This window comes from Bufo gargarizans, chromosome 6 (assembly GCF_014858855.1).
Source record: "Bufo gargarizans isolate SCDJY-AF-19 chromosome 6, ASM1485885v1, whole genome shotgun sequence".
Classification (NCBI taxonomy): Eukaryota; Metazoa; Chordata; class Amphibia; order Anura; family Bufonidae; genus Bufo; species Bufo gargarizans.
Genome location: NC_058085.1, coordinates 88,675,629 through 88,687,834, shown reverse-complemented (window position 1 = coordinate 88,687,834; position 12,206 = coordinate 88,675,629). Strand labels below are relative to the sequence as shown.

Below are 12,206 nucleotides of genomic sequence, written 5' to 3'. Positions count from 1 at the left end.
TTGCGGATTTCCTGTAGTTGAGAATATCTCCATTCATTTCAATGGAGGTGTAACCCGCAAAGAAACACCCATACTATTCTGTGGTGGTAATATAGGCAACAAAATCCACAACTTTGTAAAAATCTGCCCCTGCAGATTTTGTTGCAGAAAATTTGGCAGCATGTGAGGACACCCTAAGGGCTGTTTCACACTAGCGAGTCCATTGCAGGACTTATGCTCTGTGTGTGAGCGCGATCCTCCGCTCTGGACTTGCAGGAGCGCACAGCGTTATACTGACTTATAATGCTGTGTGCCTCTGCTTGATCTTACGGATACAGGATCATACTGACAAAGCTGTCAGTATGAACTGTACAATACTGAAAACCACAAGATTAAAGAAATGCATGTGCAGGCATGTGGATAAGGGCTAATGCACACGAAAAACACGGATGACGACTGTGTACCTTTCGCAATTTGCAGAAAGAATAGAACATGATCTATAATTTTTAATTTTTTAAGTTGATTGCAGTTTTTCATACAGTGCTTTGAACCAAAATCAGAAGTGGATTAAAAAGGAATGAGAAATATAACAAAAATACTTCTACTTCTTTTGGGAATTTACTTCTGTCTTTGGCTCAAAAAAGTGCACATTTCTGACACCACCCTAAGACTTCATTCACAAATCTGCTCTGGTGGTGTGGTTTCTTTTACCACATGCGTTTTTTTGTGCCATTTAGGTGCTAACACATTTAAATAGTCTTTTTTCATGCATTTCTTCCCTAAAAGGAGGGGATGAAAAACATCTGAAAAAACTATTGCTTCAACATGCGGACACAAAAAACCTTTGGGAAAAAATAAAAAATGCTCATGTGTTGATCGGGAATAAAAAACTTGCACAAGGAAGACGCTGGTTATGATCTTGTTTTATGTCTATCCTCAGGATAGGTCATCAGTATGCGATTGGTGGGGGCCTGACACCCAGGACCGGCGCTTCTGTGAGCGCCACAGACTCCTCATAGCTCACCAAGCACAGTGCCGTACATTTGATTACAGTTGCTGTGCTTGGGATTGCAGCTCAGCCCTATTCACTTGAAAGGAACTGAGCTGCGCCTAGGCCACGTGTCTGATGAAAACGTGACATCACTGGACTAGGGTAAGCTGTGAGGCGGCCACAGCACTGCATCATGGCTTCTTCAAGCAGCTGATCAGGGGAAGGCCACCGATCAGATACTGGTTACGTATACCGTTTTTAGGTATTCAGGCTAGGGCTAAGCACAGTGTGAACACAGCCTGATCGAGGCACTGGAGAGACCCTGACTGAAGAGTCTCATAAGCGCGAGAATGGGGTGTGAAGAGCGTGAAGTGGGGTAGGATAGGTGACTACTACCAGCAACCCCCCCCTTCCACCGGGGGGACCAGAGAAACCCTAAAGCTTCCCCCTGTTAAAAAAGAACCGATTTTAACAGGTGCAGCATGTGCAAAGATCAGGGAAAAGACACATTTCAATAAATCAGATTTAATTGTAAAACACATTCACGTCAAGTTAAATATCAAATTTTGTTCCAATACTGTGTAGCTTTATGTGAGGATTTGTATCATTTCCCTATAACCCGTCTGTGCAGCAGCTGCTTTCGACAGTGTTAAATACAGCTGCATAAGGGCCTTCAGTCACGCGGAAGCTGAAGATATTGTTCTGCTCTTCTAGAGAATTCCACTCCCACGTGAACGGAAAACACGTGCGAGCCGATACTGGAAGCCTCGCTCATCCATGTGTAAAATAGGGATCCCGTCTGGATGCTGAAGCTTACACTGTGACAACAGAGCCCGTTTCTATGGTATGTCCCTCACGCCATGCCGCCGTCCTGGTAAGCCATGGTGCCAAGTGAAGACGCTGACATTTTCCCAGAGCCGAATAAAGAGTTTTTAAGCAAAGGACTTAGAAAAAGTAGGAGCTATGGCGGTGAACTGTACCTGCAGCCCCAAGGTCAGAATCTGTGGAAACGCTGTTAAAAAAGAAGAAAAAAAAAAAAAAAGAAACAACTTTCTTCCATTCCTATTCACATGAAATGTCCTTTTTATTGGCTGATTTTTAAAAAATTACCGTTCTTCTTGACCAAAAATGTGGGATTTGGCAGCAAAAAGGGGAGATAAAAATGATCATCAATCGAAATGAATCGCTGTGTAGAAAATGACCCAAACCACCTAAAAGAGGAAGACAAAGATGGGGTTCAAATCTAAAGAGTGCGTACACACTTGAGCAACTCAAGGAGCTAAACTGATAATACAGTTACAGTAAAATTCCAGTAACCTGCGAGTGATGCAGCCTACACTGCGTGTCCGGGGACCTGCTGGAGGGCCTCACCCACCACAGCAACACTCCTCTGTCACCCCTAAGCTGAGATGTTCCTTGTTCTGCTGTTCATACTCCATCCACTTTGCTTATACTGTATTCCAGCTGCAGGTTTTCCCACCACAAACTCAGGCGGAAAGTCAGCAGCGGTTCAGACCCACGTGGACATACCCGTGGATTGTCTGTTTGCACTGTTAAAGGGCTTTTCTGACATTTTTATACTGATGACCTATCCTCTTGATAGGTCATCAGTATCTGATTGGTGGGGCCCCGACACCTGGAGCCTCCACAATCAGCTGTTTGAGAAGGCAGCCTTTTCGCTGTTTTTCCTAGGCCAGTGACATCAAGCTCCTCTTTCACTTGGCCTAGGCGCAGCTCATCCCCATTCAAGTGAATGGGGCTGAGCTGTGATACCAAGCACGGCCACTATACAATGTACGGCGCTGTGCTTGGTAAGCACAGAGAAGTCCGCGGTACTGACAGGAGCTCCGCTGCCTTCTCAAAACAGCTGATCGCCGGGGTGCCGGATGTCGCACACCCCCACCAATCAGATACTGGTGACCTATCCTGAGGATAGGTCACCAGTATTAAAATGTCAGAAAACTCCTCCCTGAGATCTTTTAAAGCAGGGATGTCAAACTCGTGGCCCTCCAGCTGTTGCAAAACTACAACTTCCATCATGCCTGGGCATACTACAGCTATCAGGGAATGATGGGAGTTGTAGTTTTGCAGCATCTGGAGGGCCATGAGTTTGACATCCATGTTTTAAAGGTAGCGGATTCTGTCGCGGATCCACATCAAAATTCACAAATTCTATATGCACTGCAACGGGTAAAATCCACTGTAAATATGCGCAGGAAGAATTGCAAAATCGCCACCCAGGTTTTTTATTTGCAGCTTTTGTTAAAATCTCATCCACTTTGCTGCTACTGTAATACTCTGCAGCAGAGGTCGCACTACATTTTTTTCTGAAAGAGTAAAAATACTCCTCTTACAATTTTTGAGGAGTATTTTCAGCCGAAGAGGAGTATGAAAGTTGCAGTAATGCATATATATAAATATATATATATATATATATATAATACATAGGTCTAAATAACATTAAGAGGCTGCTATTTATGCAGGAAACCATTACCAATCTACTCTAAATTATCAGTGCTCTGCGTCTCTAGTATTACATTGGCCCATCAGCACCATGATAATCCCCACAATGTTCTGCTGTGCAGATCCAGTGCCCACACATGAGATGACCGATCCTGGGATGACGCTGATGGGGCAAAAAAAAAAAATACAGGATACACAGAGCACTGCATTAACATGATATAGACTGATATGAGGCAAATACACTGACTCACTGATTACTTGCACCAGCAGGCCCTGGTTGAGCAACTGAGCCAGAGCTTGCACTAGCAGGCCCTTGCACTCAGCCAGAACATTCTGGTGCAGTGATCAGTTAATCCACAGGCTCTTGCTGAGCACCTGAGCTGGAGCCTGCTGATGCAGTCAGTCCTCTTACTCGGATGCTCAGCCTCTGGACTCACTGATCACTGCACCAGCAGGCCCTGGCTGAGCACCTAACACAGGGAGAACACAGGAGGAGAGTTTAGCATCGCACTTTACATTCCGGTGTCAAGACTCAGAGGTATGATGATGACCTCTTGTCTGGGAGTCACCTCCTCACCTCTGATGTCGGCAGCTGGCTCCGCAGTCAGAAGAATGCTGCCACGCTGCACTCTAAGTGATCCCATTACCCCGGTGCAGAGCAAAGATCAGTGCTCTGCTGTCCGTCCACCGCTCCTTATCAGCTTGTCCCCAGACATCAGTTGGCCTCCTCAGGGGCTGCTCTCCAGTCTACATGGATCTTTCCTCGGCCAGCCACTAGTTAGCCTACACAGTCAGGGACTCTGGAGAAGCTGCCCGCCGAAACTGGCCAATGAGCAGCCTCCCTCCCTAATAACAAGCTCCTTACTTGTTGCCCAAAACATCCAATAGCAAAGCTCCTTACTCGCAGGTGTAGGGATGGCAGCAGCAGTATTGCTGTGCTGCCCATGAGATTCACAGCGTGAAAAGCCTTAAAGGGGTTATCCCATCTTAGACAATAGGGCAGGCATGGCCAACCTGCGGCTCTCCAGCTGTTGTAAAACTACAACTCCCACCATGCCCTGCTGTAGGCTGATAGCTGTAGGTACTCTGGGCATGCTGGGAGTTGTAGTTTTGCAACAGCTGGAGAGCCTCAGGTGGGACCCGCACCTACAAGGAGAACGGAGCCAGGGAGGGTTGTGGCTGGAGGACCCCGGGTTTCCTAGGGTCCATCCACCACCAGGGGCAGCTCCCCGCCTCTCCTATTCATTTCTATGGGGCCGACGGAAATAGAGCCAGTGCTTGGCTATTTTTATTGGCTCCATAGAAATGAATGTAGGGCAGCTGCGCATGCGCAGTGCACCCTCCTCAACTTTCTCCTCTCCGTTCTCCTTGTATCCGAACGATATGCCCCCATTGTCTAAGATGGGATGCCCCCTTTAATGCATATTCATACGCATTTGCTTATACAGCCGTTATTGCGACCTCTGCTCTGCAGTCTTTCCAGTCTGAAATGCCAGGCAGAAAATCTGCGTCATTTTTGCCATGTGTGAACAGACCTTTGTGGTGGCTATAAGAAGTAGGAATGACTAATGTCACCGCAGGCTGAATATCATACACAGACTTATGTGTTGTAATTGTTAGTGTATTGCTGGATTGTGCTCCATGATTGTCAGTCAGCATGGCTCCGACTATAATTTTCTAATGTATGCGATACAACATGCAATAATTTTGATACTTTTGCAAAGTAGAAATAAAGAATAAAAAAAAGAAGTAGGAATGAGCAAACTTGTATTTTCACATTCAGCGTATCTAAGAATTCCATTATGGATTCCACTACCACGGACCATAAGTTATGGTCCGTGGTAGCGGAATCCATAACGAAATTCTTAGATACCCTGAACCTTGTACGCTGAATGTGAAAATACAAGTTTGCTCATTCCTAATCATAAAAAATGTAAAACAAAAACCTTGAATAGTATGTCAACGGACAGGGATATCGCAAGTTATTTACTGGTGACTTCTTTTTATCTTACAGGTATACAGACACAGGGGAGGTGGTATCTTCACTCCATTGGACCAGGTTTTACATGACTGCATATTCACTATTTATTTCCCCTACAGGAATCGTTGCAGGAAAGATGTGCGCTTCCCTCCTTATCACCATTTCAAACAGAGGTTTTCCAGACCGTACAACCCCTTTAAAAGTAATTATTTTTTAAAGGTGAAGTCTCCACATTTTCTGCCAAGTTGGAATACCCCTTTAACAATGTGCATGTAAGTGCAAAGTGAGTAAGATAGTACCACCTAGTGGTAAACATATGCCACATACACAAGGCATCATCCTTTGCTTCTGAGGTGTTAACAATCAGAGGCTTCTTAAAGGGGTTATCTGGGAATTTACATCGATGACCTATCCTCAGGATAGGTCACCAATATCAGATTGGCAGGGGTCCGACAAGATCCCCGAGGACCGGTTGTTGGAAGAGGCCAAACACTGAGCACTGTGCCCTCTTCCTAGGCCATGCGACGCCTTGGTAAGCACCCGGGAGGCCACCACACAAATTTTGGTGAGCGCAGCAGAATCCTGAAGCACCTATTGATGACCTAACCTTTGGATAGGTCATCAATTTTATTTCCCGGATAACCCCTTTAAGCCATTATACTGAGATCGCTAGAGGCGATTACCTCAAAGAAGATAACCGCAGGCTGCACTATTCTTGTCACTAAATGGGACAAAACTGCCGTCAGACTCCGAACAGACCCTAAGGCCCCTTTCACATGAGAGACACAGATTGTGTCAGGAGAAAAACTGATGGTTTTACACACAAGTTCAAACAGTTTTATTTATGTGATTGCATTCAATGTGTGTGTTTTTTTCCCGTCCGGATTGCAGGCGTTTTTCATGCGAGTGAAAAACACCCCCAAAAAACTAAAAAATAACGATCTACATCTCCTAGTAACAGTCAGTGAAAAACGCATTGCACCCAGATGGCAAAAATGCACACACTGCATGGAATCTTAGAAAAAAACAACTGAACTTGTGCGCAAAACCATCAGTTTGTTCCTGAACAGATTCTGACACAATCCATATCGCTCGTGTGAAAGAGGCCTAAGAAAGGGCGGTCAGTTTGGATGTCCTAACTAGCAGCAAGTTTAGTTACCTGCTCTGCGTGCTTATAGAGTTCAGCCTAATGAAGACAGTGGTAGGCACTGATACCTACCAAAAACAGAGCAAACGAGGTCATAAACCCTTCCTTAGTTAGTTCCCAGGTACCGCCATACTCTTCCTCATCTATTTGCTGGAAGCTGCTAAAATACAGGTACAGTACGCCGGCATTGATTAGGCAAAATCTGTCCAAAAACAAAAAGTGGAAACACTTTAAGATACAAAAGCAAAATCATGTCATCATCTACATTTTTTATACTAAATTAAAAGGTAACCTGTCACCGGGATTTTGTGTATAGAGCTGAGGACATGGGTTGCTAGATGGCCGCTAGCACATCCGCAATACCCAGTCCCCATAGCTCTGTGTGCTTTTATTGTGTAAAAAAACTGATTTGATACATATGCAAATTAACCTGATACGAGTCCTGTCCCTGAGACGAGTCCAGCGTGAAGGAGCCCAGCACCGCCCCGCATGCGCAGAATCTCCTCCTTGCTCCCCAACGTCACAAAGCTAGAGCTCTGTAATCTCGCGATGCACGAGCTAGCGCATGCGCAGTGTCGTCAGAGTGTTCCTTCCTTGTGCTGGCATCAGCCTCAGAGAACGAACTGCGCATGTGCTAGCTCGCACATCGCGAGATTACAGCGCTCTAGCTTTGTGACGTCGGGAGCAAAGGGGGAGATTCGGAGGATGCGGGGCGGTGCTGGGCTCCTTCACGCTGGACTCATCTCAGGGACAGGACTCATCTCAGGTTAATTTGCATATGTATCAAATCTTTTTTTTTTCCGCACAATAAAAGCACACAGAGCTTTGGGGACTGGGTATTGCGGATGTGCTAGCGGCCATCTAGCAACCCATGTCCTCAGCTCTATACACAAAATCCCGGTGACAGGTTCCCTTTTAATAAAGTGTTCCGGGCCTACTTAGTAAAGCAGTCTAAGGATAGTTTCACACTGGCGGTAAATTCTTCCAGCAGAGGAACAGCCTGTCGGAAGACATCATATCCGGCATAGCCGGAGCACCGCCAGACCCCACTCACTTTAATGGCGGGGATCCAGCCTGTTTCCAGCATTCGTGCCAGGATTCAGCCAGACCAATACCTCTGCAAGTAGCGTTTTATGTCTGGCCGAATCCCGGCGCTAATGCCGGAAACAAGCTGCATCCCTGCCGAGTCCCATTATAATCAATGCACTCTGGCGGGGTCAGGTAGTATCCGGCTATGCTGGATACGATGTCTTTAAGCAGACTGTTCCTCTGGAAGAATTTACCACTAGTGTGAAACTAGCTTAAGGTCCTCAGTGTGATCAGGGTCCTATGTCTTTACCAGTAGAAACTTCGATCAGTTGGACACATTTTAAGCACTTTTCTTGAGTCTGCTCAGGCCGGAAGCTGCTTTTCTCAGCATGTGGGAGGGTCAGCTGGCATACCGTCAACTGGGCTTCTTCATGGTCTCTATCAGACCACCAGAGACCCCCCCCCATTACACTTAGGGCTCATCCACACTACGGTGGTTTTTATCTGCATCCATTCTGCATTGTTTGTGGATTGGATGCAGACCTATTCACTTCAATGGGACCGCAAAAGATGCGGACAGCACTCCGTGAAAAAATAATAATGTATAAATAGAACATGTCCTATTCTTGTCCATTTTGCGTACAAGTATAGGACAGGATGAACCATTCCGCAAAATGCAAAACGCACACGGCCAGTATCCGTTTTTTGCAGATCCGCAAAAACAGCCATGTGCATGAGCCCTCTGGGCAATGGATCTGCCGTCAATTCACCACACATGATCATTTTCCAATAGCCCGGTGACACCTGTCTAAAAAGCCATGAATTAGGCTAGGGTCACATGTACAGACGTGGACAAAATTGTTGGTACCCTTTGGTCAATGAAAGAAAAAGTCACAATGGTCACAGAAATAACTTTAATCTGACAAAAGTAATAATAAATTAAAATTCTATAAATGTTAACCAATGAAAGTCAGACATTGTTTTTCAACCATGCTTCAACAGAATTATGTAAAAAAATAAACTCATGAAACAGGCATGGACAAAAATGATGGTACCCCTAACTTAATATTTTGTTGCGCAACCTTTTGAGGCAATCACTGCAATCAAACGCTTCCTGTAACTGTCAATGAGACATCTGCACCTCTCAGCAGGTATTTTGGCCCACTCCTCATGAGCAAACTGCTCCAGTTGTGTCCGGTTTGAAGGGTGCCTTTTCCAGACTGCATGTTTCAGCTCCTTCCAAAGATGCTCAATAGGATTGAGGTCAGGGCTCATAGAAGGCCACTTTAGAATAGTCCAATTTTTTCCTCTTAGCCATTCTTGGGTGTTTTTAGCGGTGTGTTTTGGGTCATTGTCCTGTTGCAAGACCCATGACCTGCGACTGAGACCAAGCTTTCTGACACTGGCTAGTACATTTCTCTCTAGAATTCCTTGATAGTCTTGAGATTTCATTGTACCCTGCACAGATTCAAGACACCCTGTGCCAGACGCAGCAAAGCAGCCCCAGAACATAACAGAGCCTCCTCCATGTTTCACAGTAGGGACAGTGTTCTTTTCTTGATATGCTTCATTTTTTCGTCTGTGAACATACAGCTGATGTGCCTTGGCAAAAACTTCGATTTTTGTCTCATCTGTCCACAGGACATTCTCCCAGAAGCTTTGTGGCTTGTCAACATGTAGTTTGGCATATTCCAGTCTTGCTTTTTTATGATTCGTTTTCAACAATGGTGTCCTCCTTGGTCGTCTCCCATGTAGTCCACTTTGGCTCAAACAACGACGGATGGTGCGATCTGACACTGATGTTCCTTGAGCATGAAGTTCACCTTGAATCTCTTTAGAAGTCTTTCTAGGCTCTTTTGTTACCATTCGGATTATCCGTCTCTTAGATTTGTCATCAATTTTCCTCCTGCGGCCACGTCCAGGGAGGTTGGCTACAGTCCCATGGATCTTAAACTTATGAATAATATGTGCAACTGTACTCACAGGAACATCTAGTTGCTTGGAGATGGTCTTATAGCCTTTACCTTTAACATGCTTGTCTATAATTTTCTTTCTGATCTCTTGAGACAGCTCTTTCCTTTGCTTCCTCTGGTCCATGTCGAGTGTGGTACACACCATATCACCAAACAACACAGTGATTACCTGGAGCCATATATATAGGCCCAATGGCTGATTACAAGGTTGTAGACACCTGTGATGCTAATTAGTGGACACACCTTGAATTAACATGTCCCTTTGGTCACATTATGTTCTGTGTTTTCTAGGGGTACCATCATTTTTGTCCATGCCTGTTTCATGAGTTTATTTTTTTACATAATTCTGTTGAAGCATGGTTGAAAAACAATGTCTGACTTTCATTGGTTAACATTTATAGAATTTTAATTTATTATTACTTTTGTCAGATTAAAGTTATTTCTGTGACCATTGTGACTTTTTCTTTCATTGACCAAAGGGTACCAACAATTTTGTCCACGTCTGTATGTAGTCTTTTCTGGCAGAGGAGAAGACCACCAGAATTACCGTAGCCGGCATAGCAGGACACCACTTGATCCCCATTCACTATTATGGGCTCCGTTGGGTTTCTGGCATGAATGACGACTTTCTGCAGGAAAAATACTGCTGCATGCAATGGGGTATTGACATTTTTGCTGGACACCCAACGAATCCCATCATATTAAAGGGGATCAGGTGGGCCTTAGTGTAGGTAATTCCAGCAGTCCGCCCCTCTGCCAGAACAGACTACCGGGATGCTAAATGCAGATGTGAGCGTAACCTTAGATAACATCTTCTTGTCTTGATCACCATGTATGCAAATTCAGAATATACTTACATAGCTATTCCCACAAATCCCTTCAGAGGAACGATACCCCAAATCACACCCAGTATGATGGCCAGGATCTGCCGTATCCAGTAGATGACATCCAGGAACTCATCCTGTGGGTGACAGAGCAGGGAAGGTCATCTGGTTAATCTCTACACAGGGTTAGTTATTTTCTGCCTGCACATCCAGAGGCTTAGGACGCCACGTGGTGTAGTCATTCTCCTCCAGCAGCAGGTCAGACCCGCTGAGTCAGCAACGCCAACCAGAATAAATCCCCCTCTACTAATAATCCTCCTAAGGGAAGAAAAAAAAAAGACATGACCCTACAGTTAAGGAACTGCATCTCAGGCAACGGTTCATTCAGACGTCATTTACTACAGGGGGTCACATGCCCCATTAGAAAAAGTAGGGGGTGTCCACATGGATGGCATATGATCTGCCCCTCATAGTCCATGGCTGACTGTGCAGCTGACGAATGGTTCTGCAGTTTTCTACCCTCCATCATTTGGCTCTGGTGACCGGTGGGACAAGCAGAGCACATCAGTATAAGTAGGATTTTAAGGAGTTGACTTTTTAAGGTTTTTTGGCAACTTTGACCCCCCCCCCCCCCCCCGGGCAGACCTACATAAGAAAGAATACTTACCTGCTTCCTGCTGCAGAAGTGACCTGCTCCCCCTTGGGTCACGTGACCAGTCGGCATGACCCAAGGGAAGTGGGTCATCGCTGCTGCCAGTCATTGGCTGCAGGGGCATCAAAGCGGATGTTGACAGCAGGGTACCCGAGGCCAGTGAGCAAAATAAGAATTCTTCCCTTTGCAGGTCTGGCCACACACAAAAAGGTGGCCTATCCCTTTAGAGGAGTAATCCCATTGCATAAAATGATGTCACATCAATTGGACCACTGGGAGCCACCACAGTGGTGGTCCGGCCTCTGGGAACCCAATGCAGTATAGCATCACACTATGAGACGGGAATAACCTACAGTAAAAAATAAAAACTGCCATAAAAATTACCCTGGAATATGATCACATGACCAGGGATCTGATTGGTCGGCAGTGGACACCGATTCTATCCGCCTACATATACCCTATAGACACCTCCAGGTGGATCCACTATAGGACTACAAGTCCCAGCATCGCTAGGTGGCCCTGCAATGCTCCCTGGCCCGTACCTTGTCCTCCCAGGCTGCGTCTGCCCGAAATGCTTTGCTCCAGGGAGACTGTTTCACCTTCACACCCCCATTGGACACAGGGTGCTCGTCTTTCCGCTTGGCGCTGCTCATTCTCCGGGCCCTGTGGGGTGCACCCCGTGCTGGGGCCTGTTACTCGGGTCACAGTGCTGGGAGATCCTAGGACCTCACACTACTTAGGATGACGAGCTCGTCCTCAGCCTCACCCGGAAGTGACGACACTGACAGGCCGGAAGTGTACCCAGTGGCTAGGGTGTAAACGTCATGTGCTGTATAGACGTGGAAGCCATTTTCCTGGAGACTGCTTCTACCGACGTGCGAGCTCCAGCTCAGGGGGTGCAGTATAGCCTGTGGCTATCGAGCCCATGGGACTACAACTCCCAGTATTCTCTGCCGCGAGGCCTTGGAGTTGTAGTTTTACAATCTCATGTTGTAGAGCGCCACCGATTGCGGCCTATAGTCACAGTGTATGATTGCTATGTAAAAACATGGGGCGGAGTTATCATAATTGTGTAAATGAAACGCTGCCTGTTTTGCCCATGGCAACCAATCACAGTGAAGCTTTCATTTTACCAGAGCTGTTTAAGAAATGAAAGGTGAGCTCTGA

The 12,206-nt window shown here is 46.0% G+C and overlaps 1 protein-coding gene across 1 annotated transcript; it reads right to left on the bottom strand.

The window, feature by feature from the left end:
• Positions 1–1,479: 1,479 nt before the first annotated feature.
• Positions 1,480–11,825, bottom strand: RAB5IF (RAB5 interacting factor). Its single transcript, XM_044299831.1, has 4 exons — positions 11,582–11,825; positions 10,421–10,524; positions 6,634–6,763; positions 1,480–2,181 (listed from the first exon to the last, which is right to left on the bottom strand). The coding sequence occupies exons 1-4, from the start codon at positions 11,690–11,692 to the stop codon at positions 2,140–2,142; spliced, it is 387 nt and encodes a 128-aa protein (XP_044155766.1). The 5' UTR covers positions 11,693–11,825; the 3' UTR covers positions 1,480–2,139.
• Positions 11,826–12,206: the final 381 nt, after the last annotated feature.

Coding starts and splice junctions, on each gene's coding strand:
- RAB5IF (XM_044299831.1), bottom strand. CDS start 11,692: ATGAGCAGCGCCAAGCGGAAAGACGAGCACCCTGTGTCCAATGGGGGT. Junction 10,525..11,581: donor ACGCAGCCTGGGAGGACAAG/GTACGGGCCAGG, acceptor TGTCACCCACAG/GATGAGTTCCTGGATGTCAT. Junction 2,182..6,633: donor CCTCGTTTGCTCTGTTTTTG/GTAGGTATCAGT, acceptor TTCCTCTTTTAG/GTGGTTTGGGTCATTTTCTA.